Source organism: Quercus suber, unplaced genomic scaffold (assembly GCF_002906115.3).
Source record: "Quercus suber isolate HL8 unplaced genomic scaffold, Cork oak 2.0 scaffold_841, whole genome shotgun sequence".
Classification (NCBI taxonomy): domain Eukaryota; kingdom Viridiplantae; phylum Streptophyta; class Magnoliopsida; order Fagales; family Fagaceae; genus Quercus; species Quercus suber.
The window spans coordinates 191759-206594 of record NW_027070271.1 but is presented as its reverse complement, the minus strand read 5'-3'; the positions used below and the strand labels follow the sequence as shown (position 1 = coordinate 206594).

At 32.7% G+C, this 14836-nt stretch overlaps 1 protein-coding gene and 1 long non-coding RNA gene across 2 annotated transcripts; both read right to left on the bottom strand.

The window, feature by feature from the left end:
• Positions 1-459: 459 nt before the first annotated feature.
• Positions 460-2279, bottom strand: LOC136065062 (uncharacterized). The gene is made up of 2 exons (XR_010626705.1): positions 1910-2279; positions 460-685 (listed from the first exon to the last, which is right to left on the bottom strand). It is a non-coding gene; the product is annotated as an uncharacterized LOC136065062 (long non-coding RNA).
• A 3489-nt stretch (positions 2280-5768) lies between these two features.
• On the bottom strand, positions 5769-10096 carry LOC112033836 (non-functional NADPH-dependent codeinone reductase 2). The gene is made up of 4 exons (XM_024066603.2): positions 9599-10096; positions 9185-9428; positions 8685-8864; positions 5769-6230 (listed from the first exon to the last, which is right to left on the bottom strand). The coding sequence occupies exons 1-4, from the start codon at positions 9913-9915 to the stop codon at positions 6006-6008; spliced, it is 966 nt and encodes a 321-aa protein (XP_023922371.2). The 5' UTR covers positions 9916-10096; the 3' UTR covers positions 5769-6005.
• Between the last annotated feature and the right edge of the window lie 4740 nt (positions 10097-14836).

Here is a 14836-nt window from a genome sequence, read left to right as displayed (position 1 = left end):
AAAAAAAAAAAAAAAAAAAAAAATTGTGATAGGTTTTATTTCAGATGTATTTGTAATCTTATGATTCTCTTTTTGTATTCTGAATCATGACAGATTTTCTTTTAGATGAATGTATTGTCAATTAGAAACTTGAAAACCAATTTGAAAATTTTAAAACTATTCATTTGAATACTAAGTGATAATAATGCAAAAAATTAAAAAAAGTTTTAAAAAAAAATGTTTTGCTAATTAACACTATGAACAGGAAATTTTTGATCTTTATATTCTAAAATTTTTTGCTATATTTTTTCCTCCACCTCTCTAAATGTGTGTAATAGAATTTAAACTTTACGGGTCTATTGTATGATATTTGGATTATGTGAATGTTCATAATTGTCACCACTCAAATAAGTTTTGTAATGGGTTTGTAAGCAAGTCATCTTCCAAATACAACTAATCAAGATTCTACAAATAACAAAATTGGGGAATATACAACTCTTTCATGTCATTTCATAATTAGTATGCATTTGACAATAAACAGAAGAAAAATACAAATTACATCATGCTAAATTTATCATGGTCCATCCGAACAGATTTGATTACAAGGGAAGAAGTATATTGTTCATCATCAATGACAATGCTTTCAGTGCGTCCTATCATCAGTCCTTTCTAGCAACACCAATAATTGCTCCAACTTCAGTCTTTCCTATTGCAAATCAGCATAAAGAAATAACACAAGTTAATAAACAAAAGTGGGTCTAGAAATGGACTTACATCTAATTACGAACATCAAGTTTAGATTGAATTAAAACTCAAATTCAAATTGACTCAACCAGAACCACTTTTTCTTAATTAAAGTGACATACATATGAAATCAACCAATGGATAATTCAAGATAATATAGGATACTAAGGTATGCAGACTTTGGAAAATTTTATCGAAAAGAAAGTTAAACAGAGCAAATACATCAATTTGTCCACCAAAATTTCAAGAAAAAAAATTATACATACTTAATACACACAGAAGATTTTATTAGAATTTTGCCCCCTGGCCCTAACATAGATCTGGCAATGGAGATGCCATTGTTTTAGTAACAAAGCACAGGGGTTGTCATTGTAATTTATCCTTTAGGCAAGACCCTTGTCAATTCACAAAGTACAAAGAGGTGCACATTACTGCTCAAAATAGTACATCTCTCTCAAGCCCAATTCATCAGTATGGCATTTGGATAGCCCCTAGAACGAGTTCAAATGCTCTGGTCTATTGAACATAGCAAAGTCCCCACTCCTCCTCCCCACCCAAATAGTACATTCATTTTGTTTCTCATAGCATTTGGAAGGACCATTAACTATAAATTTCAAAATTAATGAAAATTTGATACAAGAAATGGAAATGATAGCGAACATTAATTATTTTGTGATGACTGCTACTCCTATTTTGATAATGGACTGGTGCCTCCAAATGCTATGGAATATGATATGGATTCATTTGATTCCAGGAAAGCCCAAAACCATTTATGAGCATAACTTATCAAGCAAAGATCTTAATGCACACATAATATATAATTTATTTATGTAAGAACTTCGAGATACTAACTAAATAAACCCTATCAAAAGAACAAACACAGCAGCCAAGACCAGGAATAAAATACAAAGAAAAACCCCAAAAAGTTTCATCCTAAAAAAAATCATGATTTGAAACCCAAACAAAATTAGTTGGAACAAGAAAACAAGATTCTCATAATAGACAAATCAGATTTGTTTAGGGCTGAACTTAACCACTTTGGAATCCAATCAAAACGCACCAAGGTACCAAAATACAGCAAAACCCATACCAAAGCAAGTGACTAACGTCCAAAAAACCAAACCCATCAAAATTTCGAAACCTAAGAGATAACTAATCAAACAATAAAGGATTAATCGGAACAAACCATAGTATTTGGGTGCGTGGGCACCGGCTCAGAACGACGTTGCGGCGGCACCAACGGCGGGGAGGAGCTCTATTGGTCAGAGTAGAGGAGGCGTTGGTGCTGGTACTTTTTTCTCCAGGTAAGGGCATCTGAACACGTTCTAATTGGTGATTTTGGTTTTATTTGGGATACAATCTCGTGTGATAGAGTGTACTGAGGCATCATTGAATATCTGACTTGGCAGCTCTCATTGGTGCCGTAAAACCTCACTTTTCTGCCAGCTCTGGAGTCCGGACAGAACGTTTTCTCTTCCCATAATTCATTATGAATAGATTAATATCACCTAATAGTTGTGTCTTTTCATTTTTCAATTGGTACCTTTTTGGTCAATAAGCACTTTTTCATTTAATAGGTACATTTTTGTATATACATATATCTATATATATATATATATATTTATTTATATATACACAACACAAATATTTATATAAATAAAAATATATATATATATACACACAACACAAACTAAACTAGATACGCAACATTTGGTCTCTTATTCCTTCCCACAAAAAACTAATAAATAAAACAACATTACTTTCTTTTGATTAACTATAAAACTTTGTCCTATTTCTTTCAATATCAATTTTTTTATATTTAAATTTCATGCATTTTTGCTTACTACTCCAACTAAAAAATAATGGCTTTTATTATTTATTTTTTTTCTTCCTAAAACTCATTCAATAACTATTTTCGTGCATTGTACAGATTAGCTACTAGTTATACATACAACCCAATGTGTCCTTATATAGAATTTGAATGAACATTGCTGGTTTAACATCGTCAAAGTTTTGAGCATAATAAATAAATACAAGCAACCTTTCATGTTTGAGGATTGTGGGTGCAAGCGCCCTCGATGGTGTGGTGTCATCCTCGCAATGGGTGAGTACGCATTGGTCTAAGGTGGACCATGGTGAAGAAAAACGGAGTCACCTCCTAGATTAGGTCTAGGAATCATATATTAACGCCTTTCGTGGAAGGGCTAATCTACTACCAGAGCACATGTCTGGAATTTAAGTATGGGGATGGGAAGGTGTTAGGCACCTAATCTTATCCGACCTATGGGTCGGCTTCCACTCATTGTGTTCCACATCTTAACCCCATTAAAGACACACTCAATATTGTTTATTCTAACTCACACACACCTTAGCATGCATCTAATGCAAGAAAACATGGCATATTCATCCCAAAACATATTCTTTTTATTATTATTTTAAACTCCAAATAAGCATTTATTTAACAATAACAAACCATTAACAAAAATAAATACACAGAATTATTGTTTTTTTAACTGTACATTAACAAGCACTCGTTACACGCAACAGACAAACATGCCCACAAGCACTCATTAGTCATTACACTAACAAGCAAGCACTAAGAGACAAGCACAGTACAGACAAAATTTAACACCGTCAAATGCAATGCACAGTACAGGGTGATGTGTTATTGTGTTAGTCACAACTATTTAAAAAAAAAAATATTACTTTAATTTTATTAAAGAGAGAACTCTACCTCTCTCTCCTATTTTTGGTGAGTGTAGTCTGTGTAGAGAATTCTCTTTCCATTTTCTTCACAACTCTGATTATCAAATCAAGTTACTCAACCAACAAAAGTTTAGCAATTTTTTGCACTAGAGATTTATTTATTTATTATTATATTTTAATAAACTTTTGCACCAGAGATTTAGATATGAGAGAGAGAGATAAGATATTCATATTTCCATTAAAAAAAAAAAAAAGATATTAGATATAATACCAAATTTGGGGGCAGTGGACTGGTGGTGGAGTGGTGTTGATCTGTCTCTTGCTTCTGCTATTCATCTGCTGTGCTGTGTTTGTGCTTGTTGTACAGCCGCTGCCCAGCCCCTACCCACTCCCAGGTCTCACTTAGAAAGTTAGGTGGTTCAGGCTTTGAAAGCTAGGGAGCGTTGCAATACTTTGTATGGGACTGTTATTGAGGATGCAAGTGGCTTCTATGCAAGCTTGTCATTTTCAGCATGTTAGACGAGAGGGCAATAAGTTGGCCCATGCCATAGTTAGGAGAGCGGTTTTATCTGCAGATTTTGATGTATGAGTAGAAGAACTACCTAGTTATTTAAAGGATGTATTCCTTTCTGATTTTTCTCCTTTAGCTTAATAATATGGACTTACTGTTTTCTCCAAAAAAAAAGTTAGGTTTTTTTTTTTTTTTTTTTTTTTTTTTTTTTTTTTTTTTTTTTTTTTTTTTTTTTTTAAAAGATATTAGATATAATACCAAATTTGGGGGCAGTGGACTGGTGGTGGAGTGGTGTTGATCTGTCTCTTGCTTCTGCTATTCATCTGCTGTGCTGTGTTTGTGCTTGTTGTACAGCCGCTGCCCAGCCCCTCCCCACTCCCAGGTCTCACTTAGAAAGTTAGGTGGTTCAGGCTTTGAAAGCTAGGGGGCGTTGCAATACTTTGTATGGGACTGTTATTGAGGATGCAAGTGGCTTCTATGCAAGCTTGTCATTTTCAGCATGTTAGACGAGAGGGCAATAAGTTGGCCCATGCCTTAGCTAGGAGAGCGGTTTTATCTGCAGATTTTGATGTATGAGTAGAAAAACTACTTAGTTATTTAAAGGATGTATTCCTTTCTGATTTTTCTCCTTTAGCTTAATAATATGGACTTACTGTTTTCTCCAAAAAAAAAAAAGTTAGTTTTTTTTTATTTTTTTATTTTGGCTCTTTGCCGCTTAGACCCTTTCCCTTTTTTTTTGGGGTGTCTTGCATGTTGTCGGATATGTGTGGGTGTTCTCTCATGCTAATTAGGCTAGTTTAGAATTGGCTTAGGATTTTTTTTTTTTTGCGCGTCTCTTATGTGGGTTTGTTTTAGGTATTGTTTGGGCTTAAGTTGTTATTTGGTAAATTATTGATGTTGGGCTAATATTTTTGAGCTTGTTAACTTTATTTCAGATTTTAGATCAATAAATTTTTGTATAGCCTTTAAAAGATCAATAATATTGTTGAGGGGACAAAGTGTAAATTATTGAAACAAATTGCTAAAAGTAATAAATATATTGATGCGGTATGCGAAAGCATCAAGAAGCAAAACACATTTACTTCTAGAAAATAAGAAACAAAACACGTTTACTTTTGAAAATAACCTTGAATCCACGAGAATTCCTTGAATCCACAAGGAAAAAGAGTCTGGAATCCACCAGAAAATAGAAAGACAAATGTCTGAATTTTATTAATTGAATAAATGTTAAAAAAAAGTTTACAAACTAATTAAGTGCTTGTTTAAATTTTAAGGGCTACGTAAAACTTGACAGACCAAAAAAAAAAAATTCTAAAATAACTTTTAATTAATACCTAATCATAAAAGGAACCAAATTTGACTTAAAAACCATTAAAAACACCTAAAAACAAGAAAATAAATGTCCTAAACCTAAAATAACGAAAATTACATAAAAATACATAATATAACAAATTACAGAAATTGATTTAAAAATTCTGTCCTACATCATATATATATACTAGCATATATATATATATATATATAAACACAGATGTATGTTCAAAACACAGATGTATGTTGCATGAAATGAAATACAACAGTGAGAAGTTGACGTTCTAAGTTCAATTTTTTTTAAAGAGGAAAAAAAATTAATGGTGAGATATTTGGGCCATATACGTAACATAAGATATCGAGATAGATCAAAAACCTTGTAATAAGTGAAAAGTCAAGGAATTAAATTCCCCAAACTATCTAATTAAAATAAATAAATGGTCTTTCTCGAAAAAAAAAAAAAAAAAAGGGTCAGACTGATTTTTTTTTTTAATAAAGAAATCATATGTATGCCAACTGAAGAAAAATTCATTTATATAAAAAAGATAGATTTAACTTTCATTGGTAACCCAACACAGAATATAAGTACAAGCCTTTGGGGGAAACTTTTCCGTTGGCGCCTTCGAATAAACCTTCCAACCAGAGGTAGTTATTGAACAACAACAGAAATGTGTATGAGAGAGAAAGCATAATGATAAATCCATAACCAATCTTGTGAATTTGCTACATCTGGTAAATGCATTCTTATAAAATTCTAAATTTCTCCATCCCAAAGCTCCGAAAGAGACTTGTAGGGGCCTTCTTCAGATATGAATTCAAGTCCAGGAAATCCTTTACGCTGTGGAATTTGACTTATCTTCTCTAAGTCCTCAGGGCTCAGTTTCCAGTCGAATATGTCAAGGTTCTCTTTCATCCTATCCTTGTTAAAGCTCTTCACAAGCACACTCACCCCTTGCTCATAAACCCATCTTATACAAATCTACACAACAATAAAATCACCGTCTTGCATAAAATAATAAGACTTAGATCCACTTATTCATTATATATGTATAAAACATAAATGAATTTATATATCCTTAAAAAGTCCCCAATCTAAAAAAACACTGATTCATTTCTATGCATTTTTGCCTTTGAGATTTGGATCAAACTAGTCATGCTAGAAGGTAAGTTTTGGCTATTTTTGTAAGCTGAAATATTATTTTCGTTCTTAAAGTTTGGTTGATGTTCATTTAATAAAATGTAAAATTGTTTTTCTTTTTTAAGCTAGATAGCTGGGTCGACAAGAAAGCTGCGAGAATTTCATCCCACTTTCTCAAATGTATGGCACCTTATGAATCAAAAATGGATATGCGTTTGAATTAGAAATTAAAAAGTATTTTTGAAATTTCTTCGTACTTTGCCTCAATCACCAATTCTACCCTGACCTTCCTCATCCTCTTTATCCAAATCCACAGATTTGGGTCTTCCTAAACTCCCCTCCTACCCCACCTTAAATTCCCTTGGTCCTCCTATTCATCAAGCATTGACATGACAAACGAGTTGGTTCGGGTAAAAATGATCATATTAACAGGTTAAAGTAAGTCGAGTCAATTGGATTACAAGTTTGATCGTGTTGAGATTGTCCCATATTTTTTTACATAGAAAAAAAATAGATTTGAAAACATGTACATGTATTTTTTTTCACATGAGAAATTTGGTATATTCTACAACAAATTACTTGGTGTGAAAAAAGTATTGTAATTGGGTGCTAACTCATCAATAAGATGAAAAAAAAAATGTATTGTAATCGTTTTATGATTAGTGTATTGTCTGTTTTTGTAGTTTTGGTCTAAAGGATATGTTTTTATGGCTCAACGAGGCCAGAACAATGAATTTGTAGAGAGTGGGTGTAAGGCATGATGATAATTGTGAATAAGTGCATTTTATGAAAGAACTTACGTGAAAACCCTAATTAATGAGGTTAATATACTTGAGTTGATATTGTTAAAAATTTGAAACATGAAAAGTGGTACAGTTTTACTGTTTGTAAGATTGCTTAGATCTTTTTTTTTTTTTTTAATTTTTTAATTTTATTTTATGAAAAGATTGCTTATATCTTGATTAGATGCAATGGCTTGATCATGAGTTATTTTATGTGTAGTTTCTTAATAAATCTTGTATTTTGGATACCAGTAGAGCTTTTAGGATTGTATAATGCAAAATATTGCATATTTTTGTATAGGAATTATACTTGAGAATTATGATACTTTTCTACTATATTATAATTGATTTTCACTTTCACATGAATATGCAACTTTTTTTTTTTTTTTACCATCCACAGCAAATTACATAAGAGAGTGATGATAAGCTGTGTGAGATAAATTGTGGTACAAGAATTTTTTCCCCAAATGGGGTATTGGAATATTTTTTAACACCCTTTTGCTTTAAAGATTATTGTGTAAAATTTTGAGTGAGATTGGTTTGTTTTAAGCAGTTTTTACTGTTGTTGTTGGAACAGGTGAAATTATTTTGAAAACATAGATGAATGAACTATGAAGACTACTGGTACCAGTTTCGATTCTTATGATTTTATTTTATTTTATGGTTTAGTTTTACTTTGAACTTTGTTATATATAAAAAGAATTTTTTTTTTTGAGAAACATTTATTAAAAAAAAAAACTGCTTGTTTGTTGCTTTAGTAAATAACAATTATGATCTTACTTTAATATAAAAATCCCTTGGCCCTTGGACCTTCATGTAATGAAGAGATGGCATAGTATTCTTTTATTAATAATAAACTTTTTTTTTTCTAAAATTTATTATATACAATGCAAATGAAAAGGGGAAACAAATTTTTATTTTATTTTATTTTTAAAGAATTTTTATAAAACGTTAGATGATGGTTCATCGGTTGACCTAACCCAACCTAGGAAATGCATGTTGGCTCACGGGTTCAACAATTTTTTACTCTAGGAAAAAATTTTGGATTTCAATTGGGTATTTTTTTTCATTGGATTATTGAGTTGCGTCCAATTTCTCCAACTCTAATCAAACACAACAATCCATTCTAACATGCACGTGATTGCTTTGACAGCTTTTTAAATTTCCAAAAATATCGACATAGACTTCTCGACTTCTTTGTGTTCGAGAATAACTCTTTTTGAGGTTTTATTTTATTTTATTTTATTTATTTATGTTTATGTAAGTGTTTTAGTGAATCATTGTGGCTATTTCTTTTTTATTTACAAAAAAATTAATGTGTGGCATCATTTTTGGAAAGTATAAAAGTCTTCTTTTACATCAGATTCTTATTAAATTTATCTTTTTATTATTACTATGGTTTTCCCAATTACAATCTATAGATTAAAAAAATAAAATAATGAAAAGGAGAGACATGAAGAAATGTTATTATATGCACAATTACAAATAAAAAGGAATAAACAAATATTATTACCTGTGCAATAGTTTTCCCTGTTGCCTCAGCAATCTGTTTTAGCACCTCACATTCCATTACCCAGTTTGTTCCCCACAGTGTTCCTTTGGCTCCCAAGGGTGAATAAGCAGTGATACGTATACCCTTGTTTTTACAAGACTCCCTCAGCTTCTTCTGTTGCCAAAGTGGGTTCATCTCCACCTTCCAAAATAAAGCGGCTCGTAGACATTACAATTAATCCGCATCCATGAAGAACAACTTTGTAATTATTGGAATAATATTTTCGAAGAAAAAACAAACGCTAAAATGCTAAAATGCAGAACGCTAAAATTTTTTGAAAAAGAAAAATCTAGAAAATATTTTTCAACTATTAATTGAATTTTTTTATTTAAAAATTCTGAAAAAAAAAATTAGAAAATTAACTAGAACATATAACAAAAGCTGATGGAAGAAATAGAGGATTGAAATGAAATATGTTGAAACATAGAAGTTCGCATTTTAGCCAAAAAGAAATTACTCACTTGATTGACTGCTGGAGGGATCTTGGCTGTGGCCAGTAATGTTTCAAGCTTTTTGCATGAGAAGTTGCTTACACCAATTGATTTGGCCAGGCCAAGCTTTTGACACTCCTCCATAGCTTCCCATACAGACTTGATATCTATAGGAAGCAGGTCTTTCTTTTTTACAGGAAGCTCATATTCCCCTGGCTTCACACTTACTGGCCAGTGAACGAGATAAAGATCAATGTACTCCAACTTCAGATTCCTGTACAAATGAAATGAACAAAAAACAAGATTATTTTTCAGCTGAGTATTCCAATCCTGATTGTCCTTGTAAAGGAGAGCGACAATATCACTGAGTTATATAGATCTCACTCTATATTTTAAGAGAACATAAAATTGAGCAAAATAGATGAAAAATATGGGTCATATTACTTGAGTGTTTTTTGTATTGCAGGCAAGACACAATCGTGGTGAGCATCGCTGCACCAAAGCTTGGAAGTGATAAACAGGTCGTCTCTGGATTTGATTAAGCCAAGGCCTAAAGCAGCATCTATGGCTTCCCCAAGAGGCTGCTCTGACTGGTAAAGAGCAGCCGAATCAAAGTGTCGGTATCCCAGTTTGATTGCATGGAGAAGAGAATCTCTCAGAGTCTCAAAGGAGGCTCCGAAAGGATATTCGGCTGTGCCAAAGCCTATAACTGGAATGGTCTTTCCAGTTGAGTCTACAGGGATTTCTGGAATGTTACCCATTCTGTAGTGTCTTGTCTATTATGTCTTGTTCTGGCTCCCAATGGTGACAAATTTATAGCGAAGAAGAATTTAGCTTAGAAAATAAAATTCCTCTAAATAGAAATAGTCCTATCCAATAATTGAAGTGCGGACACAATTCGTCGCCATGTTAGAACCTTTGGATAACACTAATACACATAATAGTACTACCGCACATCTTTGGCGATGGTTACTTTACAAGAATAGGTGCAGGTATAAGGGCTAAGGGCTACTATCAAGTTTTTAAAAAGAAGTTTTATATATATGCATTTAAATTAGGTTAGAGTAGAATTTTTATTATGTATTAAAAAAAATACAATTAAAATAGCACATTATTTATTAATAATTGTCGTGGAATTTATCTGGGTTTAAATATTGGTTTTGTACAAAAGTATTAAAGTTTACATAAATTTTGATTTTTTGTCTCTAAATTTTTTTAAAAAAATATATATAATTTTTTATCATAAAACTATTAAAATCGTTATTTTTCTATCCTTAAACATTAGAAAGATCTTTTTCTATTCCTACACATTTGAGAAAGAACTCCTGACAAATTTTAAGGATCAAAACAATATTTAATCCTTTATTTAAGGAAATTCATTCAAACAAATACTATATGTGTGAGACATGGTTTTCAAACTTGGACCATTCAATAAACCGTAAAAAAAAGATGTTTAAAGTTTTTGAAGTTAAACAGAGTCCAAACTGAAGTTGAACCATGATGAAATCATAATTAATATAATAAATATTTAATAAATAAATAAATATATAATATTAGTACAAATAAAAAAAACTAACTAAAATAGTCCAATTAAATATAAAAATATATTATTCTCAAATATATGGTCACCTATTAGATTTATTTGTGTTTGTGCTCATATTTAATTATTTAAAAAAATATATAAAATAGTATTTGGGTTGCATGGCCACAAAGTGGCACCGATGAAATTATGAATACATTAATTTAAACAAAGAAGTGATGATATTTGTATTGCATGGCCACAACATGGCACTGGCACACTGGGAAGGAATTGCTGATTTTATTTAAAATAAAAAACAAAATAGAAAAACTCTAACCACTAGTAATGCAAAACGTGGCATCCCCATTAATAATCTCACCTACCCCACTTGACCATTTGTATTTCTTTCATTTTTGTTCCCTTTAACTCTCTGTCTCTCTTTGCAGCAGATTTGGAGATTATGAATCAGATAACCTTTTAATCCTTGTTCTTCATCATGCTCTTTCAATTTTTCCCTTTTTTCCTTTTTCACTTCTTGTAGATCTGTTCTTAACTTCGTACTAGTGCATTAGCCGAATTTCAACATGTAAAATTGTGATTTACAACTATTTTGTATTGACTTTAATTTCGTACTAAATTTGATTGTAATTATATTCAATCCTATGTACCCTGTATTTTATGTGGGATTTCTTTGTAAGGGTTGTATGTGCGAGAGAGTGTGAAGACTTAAGGCAAAGTGAAGAGTAAAGAAGTTTTCACAGGTAGCTCGCGAGAAGCCTTCTCGTGAAGCGAAGTTGTGCTCAGCACATGACTGGAATGTGAAGAGTAATGACAAATAGTGACAGTTGGTTTTCATGAGTGTCTCGCGAGTAAGGCCTTCCTACAAAATACCCGCGAAACATTCTGTTTTGCCAATTTGTCATATCTGATACACCATGTCCCTAACCACACTATACATACCCACATTACCCACAGATGTTGAGGAGAGCTTTTTCAGAGAGAAAACCCTAGCCATAACCCTTGAGAGTGAGAGATTGTTATACCCACAATTCTCTACACAATCCATTGTGGCTTTCCTCAACTCCTATCTCTCAATTTCCAAATCTTTGAGATGTTGATAGTCCAAACACTTACCACACTCATTCTAAGTGTCAAGTGAAGTTTTGGTGCTACTAGGAAGCATTGGAAGAAGCCAAGTTTTGGCAGATGCAATCGGGCATATTGCGGGATTCAGAAAGCTAGACAAGACACAGTTTCGAGAAACCTTGTTGGAGTAGGAGTTTGGAGGGCTTAGGTGCATTGGGTAGATTAGGCTTGGAGGGTGTCTTACTATTCGTGTATCCCAACTTATTGTCTAGTGGATCGATTTACCGCTTGGAGGGCGGCAAAGAGGTTTTTCACTGAATACTTCAGTTTCTTTTTTGATAACACATCGGCGTGTTATCTTGTATTTGCATTTTTCTTTCCTACTCTTTTAACTTTCATTTTACTCTGTGATTTGATGAATATGGCTTAGAGTAATTTTATTGTTTGTTCGCTCGCATTTACTCTATTCTGCACTTAATTTAAGTTAGAGTAAAATCAACCGAGCCATAATCTTTTATTTGAGGGTCAAACAACTCTTGTGTTTTTACATATTTTCAAGCTTTCACAAGGGAACAGTTGAAACAAAATGGAACCATACAAACCACAAAAACCGGTCACGGTTCTTAGAACTGTATGCCCTGACTACGGTTTGAACGGTTTTGTGTTTTTCTTTCATAAAGAGGTTCTTGGGGTTAAAAGAATCGCAATGATGAGCAGTTCACAATTAACCGGGTCGAACCATATGGTCTGGTTCGGATCTGAGAACCATGGTGTGAAGCCAAGCACTAATTGCCTCAATGGTATTTTGCCCAATACTTTGTGTTTGGAGAATGAGGTTTCAAACTCTGATTATATTCATTTGTATTTAAATTAATAGGCAAAACTTAAAGAAAGTTCAATTAGAATTTGAAATTAGAATCCAATTTTGTGCTATACGTCTAAATTTATGTGGGGACCACACCATAATTATTCACTTAAGTTTGTATCATGTGTCTGCTTAAATTTTTTAATCTTTGTGCCAAGTGAGTTATTGAGTACAAAATACTAAGAATCTAATATTAATGAACTTAAAAAAAAAAAAAAAAAATCACATATACTCAATAAAAATCCCCACACCTTCTATTTTATTAAAAATTAGAAAAAAGACCATAAGTAGTATTAAATTTAGGTAAGAATTTAATATGTGACTAATTACATTTACTTTTAACAAAATAATTTGACTAATTATTTATATTTTTATGATAAAAATTGTATTTAATTTTAAATGTATCTATACATATGCATTAATGCTTGTGTTACGTGCTATTTTTTTATATTAATAATTTGATTAATTATTTATATTTTTATAATAAAAATTGTATTTAAATTTAAACGCATCCATGCATCTGCATGGGTCAAAAAAAGTATTGCTAGTCTAAATGTAGAGGTACAATCGGCAGTTTTCTTAACGTTTTAAATATTTTGATTTTAGTTGCTTAGGTTTGAAAATTGAAACTATCCATTTGTATCAATGATGTAAGGTGTACGTAACTCCTCAATTCTACCTAAGTTCAAAATGAACTAAAACTATGCCATTTTTTTTTTTTAAAAAAAAAAAAAACACACACACACACACACACACTCACACATTGGTTTTATGTCATTTGTAGTTACTGATTCTGATTTAACTTTGAATAATGCTCCTGATACCCAAAAAAACAAAAACCTTCACAACATTTTTTTACAATAATCAAATTAGTAAGTTTTTATTGGCTCTTATTTGGACTCATTATTAACATTATTTTTTTACCTATTACTAATAATTTGCTACAAGGATCGAGTATAAAATTTTTTTGTTTATAGACTTTCACTTTCTCTTTTATCGCTAAGCTGACAAAGATTACTGCATCATGGGAAAATCAATTGCAATGTTATAGCATGGTTTTAAAAAGGGGACTAGACTGGCCAATTAAATTAGGAATCAGAGGCCAGTCTAGTATGAAAAAAGGCCTAAAATCGGAGTAAAACCGGTGAAAACTAGTAAAAAACGGACGAAATGGGTAATTACCCATAATTACCCAACTATATAGTTAGTTGGCCTAGTTTGGAAACAATATAATTTAGTAACACCTCGAGTCTCAGAGACTCGAATTTTGTGCTCATACCTCGACTCTTTGAGGCTCGGTTTCTGTGGTTTGACGTGGCATGATTCCACGTGGTGTCCATATGGAACTCGAGTTTCTGAGACTCGAGGTCCACGTAGACGCCATCTAGCGCTGACGTGGTCGTCCACGTTGTAATTAACGCCACCTGGCTCTGATCTGGTCGGTCCACATGGACCTCGACTCTCTGAAAGTCGATTTTTAATAGGGGTTTTTCAAATTAAACGCCTCTCGCACAGTCACTCTCCACTTTTACTCACCCTCTCTCATCTTCTCTCACTCACCCTCTCTCAGTCGCACACCTCACCTCAGCCTCACCTCAGCCTCTCTCAGTTGCATACCTCACCTCAGCCTCCCTCTCTCTCTCTCACTCACTCACCGCCTTCTCTCTCTCACCGTCTTCTCTGGTTCACCGTCTTCTATCGCTCACTTGCTCACCCTTTTACTCGCACCCTGAACCTCACTGACTCACCCTCTCCACTCTCCAACTGAACTTTCTCCACTGCTTACCGGAGAAAGGTAATTCTTCCGCTTCTTTTATTTCTTTCTTTCACTGTGAATGGGTATGGCCGATGCATCCACTATTTTCTTTTTCTGTTTTTTGTGAATGTTACTTACTGGCCTAGGTATGGTGTGATAGTTGTACCGGGTACCCGAATCCTAATCCAAGTATACCAATAACAACTTTTGCAACCTTTGGTAAGACTCCTTCCAATCCCTAAATATCTTAGCAGTTGCCTTTTGTTTTGCGTCCCATACTTTATAGTAAGAAAGCTCGTGATTATACTTAGTATGTATGATCTCCCAGAGCTCATCAATACGAGCAGTGTGATTTTTTCGCAATTTTTCCACAATTTATGATGCAACAAAATTAGAATTCATCATTCTACTGTCTCTATGCAAGCCAAAGGGTATACAAGTGTGTGGACCCACATA

Coding starts and splice junctions, on each gene's coding strand:
- LOC112033836 (XM_024066603.2), bottom strand. CDS start 9,915: ATGGGTAACATTCCAGAAATCCCTGTAGACTCAACTGGAAAGACCATT. Junction 8,865..9,184: donor TCCCTCCAGCAGTCAATCAA/GTGAGTAATTTC, acceptor TTATTTTGGAAG/GTGGAGATGAACCCACTTTG. Junction 6,231..8,684: donor CAGGGAAAACTATTGCACAG/GTAATAATATTT, acceptor ATTGTTGTGTAG/ATTTGTATAAGATGGGTTTA.